Source organism: Staurois parvus, unplaced genomic scaffold (assembly GCF_062004578.1).
Source record: "Staurois parvus isolate SC_StPar_1 unplaced genomic scaffold, SC_StPar_1.0 ptg000082l, whole genome shotgun sequence".
NCBI classification, from domain to species: domain Eukaryota; kingdom Metazoa; phylum Chordata; class Amphibia; order Anura; family Ranidae; genus Staurois; species Staurois parvus.
In genome coordinates, this window is record NW_028317878.1 from 2954064 (window position 1) to 2974230 (window position 20167).

General features: G+C 41.0%; 1 protein-coding gene across 2 annotated transcripts in view; it reads right to left on the minus strand.

Annotated features, from left to right (window-relative positions):
• TAX1BP1 (Tax1 binding protein 1) overlaps positions 1–20167 on the minus strand; it is a 170257-nt gene that overhangs the window by 102131 nt on the left and 47959 nt on the right. For both annotated transcript variants that reach the window (XM_089669889.1, XM_089669888.1), the window contains exon 3: positions 13919–14021. In XM_089669889.1, the coding sequence (XP_089526015.1) occupies positions 13919–14021 (103 nt within the window). The remainder of the gene's footprint in view (positions 1–13918; positions 14022–20167) is intronic.

Here is a 20167-nt window from a genome sequence, read left to right on the forward strand (position 1 = left end):
GCCACTCCTTTGTTGTCTTGGCCATGTGTTTGGATCATTGTCATGTTGGAACACCCATCCATGACCCATTTGCAATGCCCTGGCTGCAGGAAGAAGGTTCTCACCCAAGATTTGACGGTACATTGCCCCGTCCATCGTTCCTTTGATGCGGTGCAGTTGTCCTGTCCCCTTAGCAGAAAAACACCCCCCAAAGCAGAATGTTTCCACCACCATGTTTGACAGTTGGGATGGTGTTCTTGGGGTCATAGGCAGTATTCCTCCTCCTCCAAAACACGGCAAGTTGAGTTGATGCCAAAGAGCTCGATTTTGGTCTCATCTGACCACAACACTTTCAACCAGTCCTCCTCTGCACCATTCAGATGTTCAGTGGCAAACTTCAGACGGGTCTAGACGTGCTTTCTTGAGCAGAGGGACCTTGCGGGCACTGCAGGATGTCAATCCTTGTCGGCGTACTGTGTTACCAATTGTTTTCTTGGTGACTGTGGTCCCAGCTGCCTGGAGATCATTGACAAAATCCTCACGTGTAGTTCTGGGATGATTCCGCACTGTTCTCATGATCATTGACACTCCACGAGGTGAGATCTTGCATGATGTACCAGACCTAAGGAGACTGACAGTTGTTTTGTGTTTCTTCCATTTGCGAATTATTGCACCAACTGTTGTCACCTTCTCACCAAGCTGCTTGGCGATAGTTTGGTAGCGCAGTCCAGCCTTGTGTAGGTCTACAATCTATTCCCTGACATCCTTGGACAGCTCTTTGGTCTTTGCCATGGAGGAGCATTTGGAATCTGATTGTTTGTTTGCTCCTGTGGACAGGTGTCTGATATACAAGTAACAAAATGAGATTAGCAGCACTCCCTTTAAAAGACTGCTTCTAATCTCAGTTTACCTGTATGAAAGATACCTGGTAGCCAGAAATCCTGCTGAATGATAGGGGATCAAATACTTATTTCCCTCATGAACATGCAAATCAGTTCATAATTTGTTAGATATACATTTCTTTTGAATTTTTGTGTTGCTATCCTGTCTCTCAGTGTTACAATACACCTACCATTCGATTTTTAGACTGATCATTTCTTTGTGAGTGGGTAAACATTCAAAATCAGCAGGGGATCAAATACTTCCTTCCTTCACTGTATAGCAGGTAGAGGGGATGTTTTTCCACCACCTAGTATTTGGTGCAAGTAGTTTACTTGTTTTATTGGTTTTAAAACTATGAACAATAAAGAGTGATTATTTAATTAAAAAAACAACATAATGTATGCTTTATGTATACAATAGCATTGTTCTGTTAAGATTTGTTTACTCTGTGATGTGCCTCATAAAGTCACATGGGCTAAACGTTATTGTGTAGGTCACCTAGAGGGGCTAGTTTTTTCTTGACACAAGTGGAGTTATTTTTTAATCCAAAAAATCCAGTGAATGTGAATGGAGAGAATTACAAAAGGTTTCGGCCATAACATGCACGCAGTAGCGTAAGGCCATATGCAAACGGCCTGACTGTGGTCAGAGGCATCCGTAAAGATTGGATTTAGAATTTAGCGTCATACAAGCAACTGCAAGTTGTACTGCAGGGCTCAGCAAGGAAAAGGAAGCCTCCTTCACATGGCCATTTAGCCACCTACACTGCATTCCAGCGGCAGGTGCACGCAAAGAGTAGAGGTGACTCAGCCTGTATAGAGGATTGACAGGCAGACAGCAACCATTGCACACACACCAATCGGTTACCTGCGGTTAGGGGCAAATGTTCAAACGATAAGCAGGGACATCCAGCATCAATAACAGTGCTATGGTATTTCAAAGCTTGGATAAAATCAGGTGTTACAGGTACAGGTGTGTCACCTTGATCTGTTTCCTTGGAAGAAGGATCATGCTCAACTGCTCACTCCTCCTCAGGTAATGTGTCTGGCTCAAGGGTGAAATCAAAGGCCGATTCAGAAGGGGTGGTCAAAGGGGCACTGCTGTGACCCCCGTTGTCAACGACCCTCAATAAGACCAGAGATTCTGCCTATAAAATCTGATATATAACCTGACACGTGGAACATTTCTCTCTGGTGGAAGCTGGTTTGACATATGGGCCAGATGAATAGCAAGGCAGAATTAATAGTTAGGACAACCATAAGAACAGTACCTCCTCTGAATGGATAAACTATTACTCTCAATGGAGCCAAGCTAAACCTGAGCTGAAAGTCCATCTGATCCCCCCCTCGGACTTCAGATCTGCAATGCTTGTGAAACACTGCCCCCCAGAGGAATATTTAAGGCCCTGCTGCAGTAGAGGGGTGAGGAAGGGGAATGCCACAATGCCAAGCATTTTTTGGCTGCAGTAACTCCGATAATGCCCACGGGACAGAGTCAAGAGATATTGCCAGAAGAGGCCACAGTGACTCCATGGTGAATGAGACAGCACTTGTGCTAGGAACTAAATGGGGAATGGGCACAAGAGCAGTAACGCTGATACCAACACACTAATAGAGAAAAATGGTGCAAATTTTTAATAAGCCTCAGCACACCTGACTCCCTGCTGTGACCACTGAAAGGAAGCATGTATAGGCCGGCCCTGTATCTTTCATCCAACGGGGTATGGGTACAGTCCTCAAAAGGTTCTGCTGAGGAGGAAATCGATCCAGAAGCCCAGAAGCTTCATTAAGAGCCAAAGTGGCTACGGTACAGCAGGAATCTTCAAATACTTTTCTTGAAATATATTCATTCAGAAAAAAGGAGACAACACACACATACACACACCGAAGAAGTTAAACCTATCTCTGTAAAGAGAAGAGGTCTATCACCTAAAGACACTAGCAAACAAAACAAGACTAGCTAGAAGTGGGGGGAGTTATATCCAGGGATGTCCTTGTAACCTTTTTTTTTTGCTAGTTTCAAATCACTTGAAGGAAGCTACATAAGAAACCAGTCGTAATAATTAAAGAGCCTGTGTCCCTTGCTGTATAGACTAAGAAAACGTTTTATTAAAAAATTTCCAGGTTACAAATAGTTGAATCCTAGTATGCTGCCCAAAGTCTGCTGTTAAAGCACTGAAAGTATAGCGAAACATAGACTACTGGTGCTCAATGAAAGTGTAAACTGTAAAAACCAGGCAGTGATCCAGGAGGCGGCATGCACTTCCTGAGATTTAACCATTTGCAACCCAGCAGCTCTTCTTTAACGGAGAAGTTGGAGGTATATGAGAAAAAAAAACCCTTCTTACTCATCTCTATGCTGCAGCATTGGTGTTGTGCTGCAGCTGTCCCATGTTGGCTTTAAGCCTGAGAAGTGAGTGATCATATTACCGCTGAATGCCAAATTTTCAGTCTGCCTCTCCGCATTGGCCCTCCAGCACTCACTGGAGTGCCAGGCTTGAGAGGGGGTGGGAGCAGCTGGCTTTGGCTCTCAGTCATGCACTCCAGGATCCTTCCAGAGCATGGAGTGGCTCTGTGATGTCTGTTGCTCACTATCAGCTGACTGTGGGTCACAGGAGGTCAAATGTAAATGCACTACTGTGACCCACAAAAGTAGTATGAGCAAAAAAGCTTTAGCCATACTTCTCTTTAAGTAGGTTCCCTTAAGGGGTGGGTTAAAATCCACGGCAAAAATAGTTTAAATGTCTTTAGAACACATCACTGGGCAGGAGGGATGTATACACAGCAGCTATTAGCAAGCTTTTAAGCACACTAAAGGAATTTTATGGATAAGGAGAACATGAAATGGCATTTCTATTCAAGGAACCAGGTACTTTAGGTTGTATTAGCACAAATATTTATCCTGGAACACAGTAAAGCTCTTTAGCACATTTTGTCTGGGTACTTTTGGACATTTTCACATTACAAGCATTTTGCACAGCCCCTAGGAATGGGACACTTTAACAGCAGCTATTTAAAACATAAAAACTGCAGTTTTTCTATCAACAGTGTATCAGGTTTGGCCAAGTATTAATTTAACCTGCAAGTTTTCTGAAAACACTATATTCAAGAACTCCCTGCACAAAAATCACAATCAAAGACCATGTGCTGGCTATGGAGGGCTGGTATGTTAAAAACAGGAGAAAGGATTTCATTTAGATATACAACTGAAGCCACATTTCATTGCAACTAAGTTTTAAAATGAGCAGACTGCCATATGGATATAGCAAACAGAGCTAAATTCATAAAAGCAAAACTGATTCCAAAGGTATTTTTTTTTAAGTTGCTGTAAACCCTTACATGTACCCAGTGAAGTGACTGGTGATACACAGAGATGAAACAAAATCCTCCTACATAAGTTGTGCCTGTCTACCTGCAGTCTTCTCTACATCCGTTCAAAGTGCTGAATTTATAGCTTGTCAAAGTTCCGAAAAAATGGGGTGGAAAGCTGAAATTACGCACTGACGAGCTCAGTGAGGAGATCTTTGAAAGCTGTTTGAAAGGAAGAGACACACACCACCTCACACTATTCACAGGAACAGAGCTGAGGCTGTCAATCTGCTGGATGTCCCTCCCCTGTCACCATTTTTCTCTTGGTGTCAGAAAAACTTGTCAGCAGTGATTCATACAGATAGCAGAGGAATGAAGCAGCAGACAGAAATAACACTTAGCACTCTTAATTGAAGCACACACTATATAGGGATATGCATTGTTCATATTTCATGTCTGAAATGGTTTTGCACAGAGCAGCCCCGATCTTCCTCTTCTGGGGACCCCACCGGCGCTCCTGGTTCCACCCCCTTGCCAAGTGCCCCCATAGCAAGCCACTTGCTATGAGGGCACTCAATTGTGTTTGCTCTCAAACCAGCTGTGTTTGTCTATTGACACACAGAGTGCGGATCAGCAGGAGTCAATGCCTTCTGCTGCCTCTTTGTGCAGTGAGGAGAAAGAGTGAAACGCTGTTCTCTTGCACATCGCTGGATTGAGATCGGGTTCAGGTAAGTATTTAATAAGGGCTGAGGCAGGGGAGCTTCACGCGGAAACTGTTTTACCCTATTGCATAGAATGCAGAAGGTGAAAAACCTTGTACCTTTAGAACCACTTTAACCACTTGCCCTCAAAAGGTTTTAGCCCTTTCATGAGCAGCGCATTTTTTTGCTATTCAGCACTATGCTACTTTAACTAGCAATTGCTTGACCATGCAAAATTGTACCCAAATTAAACTGATATCTTTTTTTCACACAAATAGAGCTTTCCTTTGGTGGCATTTGATCACCACTTGGGTTTTTATTTTTTATTATATAAAAGAAAAAAAGACCGAACATTGTGAAAATCGACAATATTTTCTGTTATAAAAATATGCAATAAAAAAAAAAAAAAAAAAATTCTTCATAAAATTTGGACCAAAATGTATTCTACATGTCTTTAGTAAAAAAAAAAAACCCAATGAGTGTACATTAATTGTGTGAAAGTTATAGAGTCTACAAAACTGATGTGAATGTACAATATATATATGTAAAGCGCGGTGTAAATTGACAGAGCTATATAAGTACCTGAAATAAATAAACTATGGTATTTATACAGTGGTATTCATGCAGTTATGATGCTATAGTGGGACTGTGATTGTGTGGAGGGCAATCTGGCCCCTCACACTATAATGATCAGATATAATACTGTACACGGTCACTGCATTAATGGCACTGGCTGGTAAGGGGTTAACATCAAGGGGTTAACTGTGTGCATAACAAGTGTAATCTGTGTAATAGGTGCTGATTTACTAGGAGATCTGGCTGTTTTTTTTTCATCCGCTTTTCAGGAAGATCGTGGTCTGTGTATACAGTCCTGTGTATTTGTAAACACAAGACTCTGTGATTGGCCAAAAGTGATCAGCTGGTATACAGCCAAAGTCATTGGCTGTAACTAACTAACCAGCTGGCGCTGTGACCAATCACAGGATAGATCAGCAGGAGGCATGCGCCCCAAACCCATGGAGGTGCCTGCACTTGCTGCCCATTCGCAGTAGATTTACCGTGAGCAAGCCGGCAAGTGGTTAAAGTTGAACTAAAGGGTTACAACACCTGTCCGTTTTTTTGCCATCTGTGTCCCATAGAGAAAATTTCCCTTCACATCATGTACCATAGACAAAACAGGAAAATAGAGGAAATCCCTCCAAAGTTAGAAAATCTTGGTATGTTCCCACCAAAAGATGTCCCCTCTGGTGTTACTGTTCTGCTGTCAACCCAAAATTTTGGGAGTTTTCTTTTAGTTTTGGTGATAACGGTAAACAGGACAAAAAGTGAGGGTGAATCATGGGCTCATGGAAATTGACATTATTTAATGGATCGCTTCGATGTTTATCCTGGTGCTCACTGCTCATCTTCTGCAGCTGGTTGTCCCACTGGAATTGACAGAATTCTTATCTTTGGACTGGAACCAATTCTCTCACTAGTAATACCATTTCCACCATTTATTCCAATGGAAAAGCCTGGGTTGGTTCTGATGCCCAAGCACCAATGTCTTGTGAATGTAGAATAAAACAGCAGGGTGTAGCGCTTAAAGTAAAAGGTGTAAGACACTAATAGAAGTAATCGTGGTAAAATATAAAACCATATATCATGTCTTGATAACAGCCTATGGATATGACGTTTTTAAGCATCAATATATCAATAATAATAATGACAGTCCCAAAATGAGTGATAAAGTGACATAGTGCAAATGCATATATATTGAATAAATACAGTCATGGCCGAAATTGTTGGCACCCTTGATATTTCTCCAGGAAATCATGTATTTCTCACGAAACGTATTGCATTAACACATGTTTTGCTATACACATGTTTATTCCCTTTGTGTGTATTGGGACAAAACAAAAAAAGGGAGGAAAGAAAGCAAATTCGACATAATGTCACACAAACCTCCAAAAATGGGCTGGACAAAAGTATTGGCACCCTTTCACAACTGCGGATAAATAAGAATGTTACAAGCATGTGATGCTCCTGTAAACTCACCTGGGGCAAGTAACAGGTGTGGGCAATATAGAAATCACACCTGAAAGCAGATAAAAAGGAGAGACGTTCACTTAACCTTTGCATTGTGTGTCTGTCTGTGCCACACTAAGCATGGACAACAGAAAGAGGAGACGAGAACTGTCTGAGGACCTGAGAACCAAAATTGTGGCAAAATATCAACAATCTCAAGGTTACAAGTCCATCTCCAGAGAACTAGATTTGCCTTTGTCCACAGTGCGCAACATTATCAAGAAGTTTGCAACCCATGGCACTGTAGCTAATCTCCCTGGTCGTGGACGGATGAGGAAAATTGATGAAAGATTGCAACGCAGAATAGTCCGGATGGTGGATAAGCAGCCCCAAACATGTTCCAAAGACATTCAAGCTGTCCTGCAGGCTCAGGGAGCATCAGTGTCAGCGCGAACTATCCGTCGACATTTAAATGAAATGAAACGCTATGGCAGGAGACCCAGGAGGACCCCACTGCTGACACAGAGACATAAAAAAGCAAGACTACAGTTTGCCAAAATGTACTTGAGTAAGCCAAAAGCCTTCTGGGAAAACGTCTTGTGGACAGATGAGACCAAGATAGAGCTTTTCGGTAAAGCACATCATTCTACTGTTTACCGAAAACGGAATGAGGCCTACAAAGAACAAAACACAGTACCTACGGTAAAATATGGTGGAGGTTCAATGATGTTTTGGGGTTGTTTTGCTGCCTCTGGCACTGGGTGCCTTGACTGTGTGCAAGGCATCATGAAATCTGAGGATTACCAAAGGATTTTGGGTCGCACTGTAGGGCCCAGTGTCAGAAAGCTGGGTTTGCGTCCAAGATCCTGGGTCTTCCAGCAGGACAATGACCCCAAACATACGTCAAAAAGCACTCAGAAATGGATGGCAAAGAAGCGCTGGAGAGTTCTGAAGTGGCCAGCAATGAGCCCAGATCTAAATCCCATTGAACACCTGTGGAGAGATCTTAAAATTGCTGTTGGGAAAAGGTGTCCTTCCAATAAGAGAGACCTGGAGCTGTTTGCAAAGGAAGAGTGGTCCAAAATTCCGGGTGAGAGGTGTCAGAAGCTTATTGATGGTTATAGGAAGCGACTGATTTCAGTTATGTTTTCCAAAGGGTGTGCAACCAAATATTAAGTTAAGGGTGCCAATACTTTTGTCCAGCCCATTTTTGGGGTTTTGTGTGACATTATGTCATATTTGCTTTTCTGCCTCTGTTTTATATTTGTTCCAATACATACAAAGGGAATAAACATGTGTATAGCAAAACATGTGTTAATGCAATACCTTTTTTGTGTGAAATACTTGATTTTCAGGAAAAATATCAAGGGTGCCAACAATTTCGGCCATGACTGTAGGTGTAATGCGCCACTAATCAGTGACTCGCAATGTGCACAGTGCCAGGTAAAAGTCCAAGTATTAAGGTGCCTAGAAGTCTTCCGGATCCAAATAGGTGGTCCCAATGATTGGTGAAAAGTGTAAAGACTGCGCACTCACCAGATATGCAATCACACTACGCATTTAGAGATATCAATCTCAAAGAACCAGGGTGTCCCCTTTAAAAGTCTGGTCAGGTCTGGTATCCCTCTTGTGCCGACATCCACTGCCCATGGGTAGCACTCCTCCTCTGTGGATGGTAAGAGCTCTCGTAGAACTCAGAAAAGAGGAGGCTAATAGCGTGATACCGTTTAAACAGAGAGAGTTTTATTAACCAAGTAAATGAACAAACCACTGACCAGTAATGGTGATCCAAGATGGCTGCCGGGACCAGTGTGGTGCCGGCAGCGTGGCGTCCTAGTGCTGTAGCCCATTCTGACGCGTTTCGTGCGATGGAACGTACTCATAGGGGGTCTGCATATAGCTAAAGGACGCTTTAATTGTGATTTAATGCCTGCGCATTATACGGCTGCCATTTTCTAATAGTTCTTTGTCCGCGCGCCTGCTCCATTTTGGCATGGCGGCCAAATGATCCCTGTCGCTATATCTGTGCACTTTTTGATGTATGTTTCCATATCTATACTTTGCTATGGTAATCCATTATGGCAATTCATTCTCTATTACAGCAGCCAATATGCTCAAATACGTTTTAGTTGATTATCTATGTGAACCGATTTGATTTTTCCTTGGTGATCATGTTTTATTGTTAATCATTCATTTCTTCTAATACACGGCGCCCATGCATGCACCGTGACGCCGGCTATGCCAAAATGGCGCCGGTGTGCGGACAATGAACTATTAGAAAATGGTGGCCGCGTAATGCGCAGGCGCCGTTTTCCCTATACAAATTCCTTCTGATACACGGTGTCCGCGCATGCGCCGTGACGCCGGCTACGCCAAAATGCCTTTAACTTGTATTAACATAACTATGGCATTAATAAGCATTTTGAACCCGTTGCAGAGGCATTCAAATCTTGTCAGCAACACTTCTTAAACTCCCTGCGATTTTTTTTTTCTTATAAGGCTAAAGTAGGAAATAATCACTTTTAATACTTTGCAACCACATCTTAACCACGAGCCTACAGGGCACTTGTACCTCCTTCCTGCCCAGGCCAATTTCCAGCTTTCAGCGCTGTTGCACTTTGAATGACAATTGCGTGGTCATGCAACACTGTACCCATATGAAATTTTTAGCATTTTTTTGTGACAGATAGAGCTTTATTTTAGTCATATTTAATCACCTCTTGGTTTTTTATTTTTTCTTAAACAAACCAAAAACCACTGAAAATTTTGGGGGAAAAAAAGGTTTAGTTTTTGTTATAAAATTTTGTAAATAAGTGATTTTTTTCCTTCACTGATGTGCGCTAATGAGGCTGCAGTGATGGGCACTGATAGGCTGCACTGATGGAAACTCATAGGTGGCACTGATGAGGAGGCACTGGTAGGTAGCACTGATGGGCATTGACAGGCATCACTGATAGGCACTGAAAGGCAGCACTCATATATTGCACTGATAGGAGGCACTGAATAGCACTGTCAGGTGGCACTGACTGGCACTGATAGGTGGCACTGATGCACACTGATAGGCAGCACTGATTGGCATTGATAGGTGGCACTGACTGGCACTGATAGGTGACACTGAAAGGCAGCTCAGATGGGCACTGATATGTGGCATTGATGTTGCACTGATGGGCACTGGCAGGTGGCATGGATGAGATCTGACAGCTGGCACTGATGAGCACTGACAGCTGGCACTGATGGACACTGGCAGGTGGCACTGCTGGGGCTACACAGGTCATCAGGGCACACTGATCATCAGTGCCCTGATGATCAGTGTACATGTCCCCTCTGATGGATGCCGATTACCGGCTCTCCTCTCCTCTCAAGCTGTCAGTGTGACAGCTGATGGGAAGAGAAATGCCGATAACCGGCATTTCCCTATGTACATGCGATCAGCTGTGATTGGACACAGCTGATCACATGACCGCGCCGACATCTTCGGCTCTTTCCATTGATCGGTGATCCGTTGTGTCCGAGGGACACAGCGCACCGCAGATCGCTGTGCGCTCCCGGAGCCACGCATGCCTGGTTAGAATGACGTCCTCCCAGAACAAGAGAATCTCCTTGCATCCGTCATTGTACTATATGGCGGGCGGGAGGCGGTTAAACATGCTGTAAACACCATAGGTGCATGTGGCCATGTTCAGCAGAAGTGAGGCAGTTGCAAAGTGTCAATGCCTTCCCCAAACTCTGCAGGCAGTGTTAGGGCTTCTTCACAATAGCAGTTGAGGGGATGTAGAATACTGATGTTAAGCCACGCTTTTACACTCCCCCACCCGCTACCCCCTTTAGATGCAGAAACAGCGACAGGGGGAGTATATATGCCGCGGCCGTGATGCTATGCTTCGTGATAGGAATTATACTGCATGCACAGGACAGCTCTGAATTTCTGGCAAGAATATCAACCAGTATTTTTTTTTGCTTTTATAAAACAGATATAACAAAAATGCTTGCGATGCTAAAAGAATTTCATTATTAGAGTTTACATACACTTTAGGATCTCTATTCATCAGAACATCCCTTTCCTAACCAGCTATTCAGTTTCCAACTATTGACTTTCTACTTATGGATTAAATATTGGGTCCTGAAGTAACACTTTCATCTTGGCAGGCAAGGGCCAAAGTGGCAAAACAGTAAATGTCAAGAGAGATCAACATGTTTTTGTTTTTTTTAACAAACATTAGCCATTTTTCTTTTGAGGGGGGAGAAAGATAGTATAGCGGACTGAAGCAAGAGATGCCTCCAAAAACATATTTTCCAGGGCAAGAATTAGACCTGACTTTTAGCAATTTTATACCCAGCCCAGAACAGGTAAGATAAAGAGCTGTTTAGGTTGGGCTGATTGATGTCTCAGTTTGATAAACCAAAGAAAGTCATTAACACGTAGACCAGAATAATCTTTTGGAGTTGGATATAAGAAAGCACTTTTATCAGTATTTGTAAAATGGCTGATTAACTAAATAGGAATTCTCATAAATAAACATGAACTATCTTGGAACTGCAAAAGCCTTGTTCCCCGGACCTCAGGGAGCTTGTACCAAGAGTCTCTATACAATTTTTTTTTTTTTTTACATCAACAGGTAAGTAAACAAGAAAGTAGTCAAAAAAAACTGGAAAAAGAACCAATAGGACAGATTTTTTTTTCCAATTGCTCAATGTGAGCAAGGACAGAATAAAAACATGGCGCTGTTATCGACAGCCTCCAGGGATACTAACTGGTATCTCAGTACTTAGACACAAAAGCACAGAATGTTCTATGTAAGGAAGCAGGAAGTGAAAAAGGTTATTTAAAGAAGAATTCCAGGTATGGATATTTTTAATTAGTCCAGCTTGGACCAATGTAACTATGCATATACCATACATATGGGATCCTCATAGAATCTGGAAATCACTGTAGTAGATACCACTAATCCAGTGATCTCCATTAGCTTCCAGGCCCCAAAGCCAAGCAGCTGCCCTTCTGCATTCTGAACACAGATGGCCGGCCACTCGGCATGGGCATCATTTAAAGAACGCTTTCCATTTACTCAAATGCAAAATGTTCTCTGATTGGACGAGGTGATGAGGCAAGGTGGCGACATCTCGCTCACCACCTCATTCAATCAGAGATTGATTTGCATTTTTGAGGAAATGCAAAGCATTCTCTTAATGGCGCCCGTGCAGAGTGGCAAAACGCCTAAATTCAGAATGCAGCAGAGCAGCAGTAGTGGTGTTTACTACAGCGATTTCCAGCTTCTAGATAGATTCCAAAAGTATGGTATATGCATAGTTACACTGAGCCAAGCTGGATGTAAAAATATTCATAACTGGAATTCTTCTTTAAATTGGAACTTTAGGCTAAGGAATTCAAATTGTCGGACAGGCAGCATTTTTAAAGCAGAAGAGACATGCTTTGTTTCTTCTGCATTAAACCTACTTACCTTTCTGTCCACCCTTGTACAGTGAACAGCACATGGGCAACTCCTTGTACAAATTCGGAAAAGCCAAATCTGACGTCGTCCTCGCCCAGCCAATGACAGCAGCAAGCAATCAAGAACCAGAAGCCAGCCGCCCAAAGATGTCAGCAGCTGGGCTGGGAACTCAGGGATGCCACATTGCTGGAGCTCAGTTAAGTATTGTTCCACTTTTTAGGTTGGAAGGTACAGAAAAAAACTACTACATACCTCAAGTTCAAACAACAGAGCTCAATAGCAGATTAAAGTTGAGAAAAATAAAAATGTGATGAGCAACTGCCTGATTAATTTGTGTTGGTTTCATTGCATTTGAGCTAAATGCACCATTTTATTAAAATCTCTACAGGCTTTGCCAAATTACAGGTCAGCTGCATGCTGCATTTGTGAAGATCAAGGAAATACTACTGTTTTAGTGCTTGATTGTAACCGCATGCTTTTGTAACTTGGCTCACTCATGTCTCATATGGACGTTTAATACAGAACTTCATAAAACTCGGCTTTTATGCATGTGAAAAATGGGCTGCTCAGTGTATCCATCCAAGCTCAGTTTATGACCTAACCGCTAGTTTACACAGGTGGAAGCACCCAGCTGTTATTGGACAACAGTTCAAGACTTTGCTGGGGTGCTCAATGAACAGGTGAGTTATCTGGGGACACACAACCACCAACTCAAGCCAAGAATACAGAATAAAAAAGTCTAAAACACATAAAAAGCAATACAAAAAAAATCAGAAAGGGGATATATAAATGTAACCATTTAAAAACACAAGTTTCCATGGTCTTTTTACAGTTCTTTGTGCTATTATAGATGTTTATGTCAGACCAGTAATTTTGTATTAGATATAATAATGCAACATAGTGAAATGTTGAAGGGAAGTAGAATGTTTGTATTTTTCACTTTTAGGTTTTATAGGCAAAACCTTTTTTTCCTCCATTTTGGATGGCATAAGGATGGGTTATAAACCCTGTCATTGTTTTGCCATCTGTGTCCAATTGGGAAGATTTACCTTCACTTCCTGTCCCATAGTCAAGAAGTGAGAGAAAATCCCTGAAAATTAAGGGAATCCATTGGGGCCCCCAGGTCACCAGAACCAGCGTCCCCCCAGGAAGATTTCCCCTCTATTACTGTTCTGGGGACAACTCAAAATTTGGGAGTTCCTTTATTATTGACAAAGAGAACATGAATCTCTGTAACAGTGCAGAGGTAACAATAAAACCTAATCCATCTCCAATTTGCCCAAAACTAAAATTAAAAAAGTTTTGCCTTTACTTATACTTTAAGTACATTTTTAGGTGAGCCATCAAATTGATTACTTTCCAATACTCTTGTTTGGAAATGGAAAAGATCTGGTAAGAAGGAGCTACAGTTTGTAAGAAGGGAAGAGAAAGTGATGCAAGACTTATGTAATCTGAGACATATGTATTATTCTTAGTATGTAAGAATGAAATGGATTCAATAGAACAGGACACATTTTTGCCAATGTGTCAGAAATGCCACTCAGCTTAAGGATACATCTAAGTTACAAGAGGAAACAAGAAAATTTGCTCTAACCTTGGAATGTCAGCACACAGTCATGAGCACAGTCGGGCACACAGTTTTCAGGCATAGGCGACCACAAGAAGGTATAATAATCTCGGGCAGTGCTCCATCCAACCTGGAAAAAAATATTAGGTGTAAAAATATACTTTTTTCTTTACAAGGAAAAGTTTATTGAAAAACAAAGACATGGCTTTGAGAAAGGCCTTATTCACACTTGAACTGAGCATCTTTGGTTTTGTATGTGTTTCAAGTTGAATTTCTTTTTTTTTTTTCAGCTAATGGAAAGCTAGGTTATTTAGACAATAAAACATGCAAAAAAGGCAGGTTATGTGTGTTTTTCAGGCACTCCTAATCAAGTCTATTGAGGCCAAAAAAGTAGGATTCTACTCTCAGTTTTAAAAACGGGAACCAATGAATATAATGCAAATCCTAGCATCAAATGCTGAAGCACATCTGGTCATGCTTCAAAGCACTCAAGTGTGAACAAAGCCAAAGAGTTACCTGGACCGAAGCAGCTGATGAGAGATCTGCAGAAAGCTATGTAAATCATAAATGCTATGTCAAAGCAAAAACCTCCTGTCTCACTAGACAGACAGAGAGGGAAAACTTGTAACAGGGAGAGAGATGGGAAAAAAAGTGAAAGTGGTTCTAGCAATCCTCTTAGGCTGGCCAGAGATGTCTCTCTTTTTATCAGCCCTCACAAGCAGCTTTCTCCATTCACACATACAAGGTGAATAGAGGAATCTTCCCCACTGTGTCATTGTATTCTGATAGCAGGACTCCTACACTGTAATATGCTGAGCAATGGCTGCAGACAGCTGACGGAGAAAGATTTTCTAAAAATCCTGTGCAACAGAAGTCAATCTTTAGATCGATTTCATTCGAGCAGGAATGGGCATAGATGGGTCGAAATTTAGATGATCCCTGTTGAATGGGCAGAATTTTGTTCCATCTATAGGAACCCCCCAAGAAAAAATTAAAAGTCAGCAGATACAAATACTGTAGCTACTGAATTTTAATATTAAGGTATGTACCTGTCTAGGCATCCAGCGGTGTCCTCACCCCGAGCTGATTTTTGAGTCAGCTGTTGGGTACTGGCTCCGCCATCTTGACTAAGGGAAACCGGCAGTGAAGCTTTATGGCTTCATAGCTGGTTTCCTATTGTGCTTTGTGAATGGGTCACAGTCCTCTGGGACCTGTTGACTTTCCCAGGGGGTGGGGGGGGCTGGTTGTACATCATGTTCTGATCCAATGCCACTTTTTTTGCCATCAGTCTTCTAACTTTACCAAACCATCTTATAAAAGCAGTTTATTTAATTTAGATCAGAAATGGATAATATAACATACAAAGGCATTACAATGGGTCTCAATTGTAAAAATAATAATTTTATAGAGGCATCAGTTTGCTTAATACAACCTAAAGCAGCAATCGTAGATTGTAGGATAAGCCAACTCATGAGCACATGAGCAAAAAAAAAAAAAAAAAAAAAAAAGACAGGAAATACTGCAATTTAGAGCCATTTCCAAACAGGGCAATTAAAAGAGAATATATAGTCTTTTCAACATTTTTAGATGAACATGTAAACAAGTTCAGCTAGTTGTAAATCCTATCCAGCCGCATAATGTTTTAAAGACCTTGTTTGTGTGTATAATTTGTAATTATATACATACATGGCAGCAGAAATGCAAGTCTACGAGTCAACCAACTCATTAAAAATAATAGACTCCCTATTCGGGGGGGATACATTCTGCCTCTAATGTGCAAGCTACAATTCTCTACATTTAATAGAAATACATAATCTAGAAGAGTGAACATGTAAAATGTGATAGTGAAATCAAAAAATACTTTATAAAGTAAAACTGCAATAGTATCTCAAAACATATGCTGGCTGAAAATACACTACACTTTCCCTGTAAAGGCTTCCTGGGAAGAAATGAGTTTTGACCATTGGTTATAAATGCTTCTTCAGATTGGGACTCCAGCACTGCACAAACAACAACAAAAGGGTGTAAACGCCTAGTGCATTGTCAACACCACTTTACTAAAAACGGTATGAATTATACTCAGAAACCAAAGTAACAAGTACAGAAACCTCGGCTCTGAGGAAGAGGGATGGTCCCCCGAAAAGAGTCAGCAAGTACAGTCATTCATTTGGTCCTATGAGGACAGAGGGCAAACTTCTGGTTACCCAAGGCTTGGGGGAAATATAATGCAACAAGTATTAGCATAGGGTGTGCACTGGGCAAACAAATGACTGAGATGAATCTTTTGGGTTCCCATTATCCTGTACATTTACAGGTCTGCTAGTGGCCGCCATGAGTGCAGCTCCTCATTAGAATGAATAGGAATTTGGCACGTATGTGCGAGAAGCTGGCGGGGTCACTTTCTGAAGGCTGTGCAGCTCTGGGCAGGGTCGCACAGCTCCACTGCAAGGGAACATTTTTAAACCTCCATGCAGCATTAATGTACATTGCTCACAACCTCATTTGGCTTTCGCGAACTGAAAGAACCAGTGCTTCTAGCCTGAGATACTGCTGGACTGTAAATCCTTTAACCCCATCAAACCAAAAGAAAAAGAAACTTTAAACACTTACAAATGTTCAGGTAAGAAAAATGTGTGTGTGTGTAATCTTGCCATTTTGTCAGCGTGTAGGATGTTTAAGAAACAAAAAGGTCAATACTAGGGTTGCACCGATACAGATAGCAGTGCCAATACAAAGCATTTGCAAGAGTTTTGGTACTCATTCAAATACTCCGATACCTGAAACAGATACTTTCTGGCTCATTCTTTCAGCTGTCAGCGGGACTGATTCTGTCTTTTCAGATTCTGCCCTTCTTTTACTGTCCCCAATCCGTCTGCTGATAGTACAGAGCCCTAGGAGGTACTCTGCACATGCTCAGTTAGGTGTGTATAGAGATTTGTTTTTAGGGGGGGGAGGGTACATGTGATCAGCACAGGGCCATTCAGCACTGTCCAGATAAAGGGTCAGGGGTTATGTAGCCTCATAGAATGAAAAATCCTCCAAGAAGCTTTAACCAGTTCTCAGCAGCACGTTGATAAAAGCCCCAAGACTGCTACATACTGCTGATGAAAAGAAGTATTTAGCAGTTTATATTTACTAAAATAATTGCAATTCCATGTTCTGTGTACTGTGGGAGACCAGATGAATACAAACAAATGACTCATTCAGCTGTCCATGGGATTCCCCTGGTGACAGCTGAAGTATAAATTTAAAGTCCTGGCAATTGGAGCACAGAAAGATAAAAAAAGATAAAAAAAGAAACGTCATTTCATTTTGTATCTTTCTGTTAATTCATCTACAGATCTAAGGGATGAACTTCAATCTGCAGATGAAGTCAGTTAAAAGCAACCTGTCAAGTAAAAACAAGTTTTGTTTTTTGTTTTTTAATTAAATATTCCTCTGTTTAACCCTTTATTAACCCTTAGTTTATTCTAAATAGCCCTAATTAACTGCTTATTCTCCTTCCCTATTTATTTTTTTTCCTGCTGAGTTTTTTAACTATTAATAAAAACTGGTTTTTTTTTGTTTGCTTTGTGTGTTAATATTTTTACACCTATAAAATATATTTCACATTGAAAAAAAAAGCACAAAAATTTAAAAAAAAATAATTTATTTAATTTGTAAATAACTTTTCAATGCTTTGTATCAGTATCATAATTTTAGTGTAATTTCAAACAGTACAAATTACAGTATAAAATGCACATTTTTTATGTGCAGTAACACTATTTATTTTTAAACGAACACTGCTCAAGTTAAGAAAAAGTCCACTTTGTTTTTAGTTTTTTAGTTTTGCTGCAATTAATTGTATAAGGGATGTGAAACAAATATCATTGTTACAAGACAATATTCATGAAAACAAAGCCTTGTTTGTTCTTAAAAAACAATATATGTATTAAGTTGTTATCTTACGAAATGACAAAGTTATTGCTGAATAAACAGGGCCTTAGCAGAAATGTAAAAACTGCTCTGCTCCATACGGGGTGAAGAGGCATGACAGCCGAAGTGGTTAAGGAGAGGGGCTGCTGCATTCTTAATAACTGATCTCTCGTTCAGCTGACAATAGGGCTCCCCTGCTGACAGCTGAAGTGTATACAAAACAGTTGCCAACAAGTAATTTACGAGTAAAAAAAAAAAAAAATTAAAATAGTATCAGTGCATCCCTAGTCAATACAAAAAAATGGAAAAAAAAATATATAGGCAATAACCCTGTAGCATGACTATGATATATTTCTTTGGCCTTACTTCTCTTCCTGGTCACAGGACTGCATTTAGCTCTGCACTTCTGTGACCCAGAATCAGCTGACAGCAGGTTAAAGCCCGCTGTTGGTTGACGTCACCGAGCCAGTCATGTCTCTGGAAGAATCTCAAGAATAAAGTCGGGATCCAGTCCTATGCCTGACCAACAGCTTGTCAAGCCTGTCAGCCTACCGCTGAGAGCCTGAGCAAGCCACTACCGCCCCCTCTACAGTGAGCGCTGGAGGAGCAGCACTGGAAGAGCAGCTGGAGGTCCAGAGAGCACCCAGAACTGAGCAACCAGTGGTCATGTGATCACTCAGTTCTCTGTCTTAGAGCCAATGAGGGACAGCAGCACAGCAATCCTGCAGCCATAGCGGTGAGTATGAATGTTTTTTTCCCCACACACTTTTCAAAGAATAAATAATGACCTGTTAAAGTCATATGAAAACTTCCATTCCCCCTGCTGGAACTTTCTTGTCCCCATTTATTAGACTGAACAGGCCTTGCCTTCTCCCTAAAGCAATCAAAGTGCAACTTGTTAAATAGACAGCTATGCTTCATAAACCGTACTATAGGATTTTATTTTTGAAAATGCAGTGGCTAGGTCATTCCATTATTTTATAGATAGGCCCAAAAGTGTGAAATAGATCTCTACTAACATAGCAGTATCAAACAGAGTATATAAACCATTTCTAGGTCTATAACTACCCTGCATGGATCACTGATAAATACTTCTTGCATCACCACCTAGGATTTGTGATTACTGATGAGCTACAAAGTATTTTATCAGTTTGTATCAGTCAGCCCATGTCCGAGGGTAAAAAAAAAAAAAAGAAGAAGAAGAAACACATTTTCTGGCCACTAACACTGATGATGTCACAAATGTATTCTGTCTTCTATTAACTCAAATGGAATACACAAGGAGAATGATCAAGTGATAATCCTTGACAGGAAAAGAGAATCACGTTTTTGTGATGGATTGTTAGGGTGTAAAGGAAGAAGCATGGACCAGACAAAATAGGAAACAAATGTTTTGCAGCTGGAGAGTTATAGGAGAAAATATACATTATATTTACAGACTTACATGGGAATGAGGAAAATATGGAACCAAAAAGCAGACCCATTTAAAATTAACTCATCCTGTGACAATTTTATTTTTTAAATTAATATTTTTTTAAAGAGTGATAAATAAGGTCTACAAAATGTTTTAAAATTACTGAAATTTCAGCAGATTGCAAGGTTATAGACTCTGAATAACCATTCCCTACCGACTACAATGTAAATGCTATGTCAAAGTTAATAATTAATTGCTGTCAGGCTAAAGCGAGGAGTTCTAGTTTCCAAAAGCTATTTACTTTCAACAGCTTCAAACAACTATGCCTAAACAGTACATATATTCAAGTAGTTTAGCACATTTCTTTAGCCATTTAGCCTTGAACTCTCCCAAGTGGCACTGAGGGGACACTGTGCTTGCAGCAATACATTTATATAGTTATACAATACGTGTATATAGTTTTCACTAGTAATAAAATATGCCTATGCAGGTCTAGCTTAGCAGTAGTTTAGTGCTGTAGTTATGAATCAAGTAACATATGCTAGGATGCAACTAATGCAAAGTTTTTCCAGCATTCTTTAAATTCAAAGAAATTATCAGGAGTCAGTTTCCAAGCTTCACAGAAGAAGCAACAAAATTTTCAGTATGTATATGTCTAAGACAAATATGTCCCTAGGATTGAGAAAAATACAGTGCAACCAGTATAGGATCATAGAGCATGCAATGGTCAAACAAATGATTGAGATGAAATGTTTGGGATCACTTCATCCTGCACATTCACACTGCAGCCCCATTCATTTTTATGGAAGAGTCATACTCTGCAGGACCGCTAGAGGCCACTGTGACCCACCTTAGGAATGAACAGGGACATGGCATGCATGTGCAGGATGAAGAGAACTTGGCAGGGTTACTTGTTGAGGCAAGGCTATGCAGCTTTGTACAGGGTC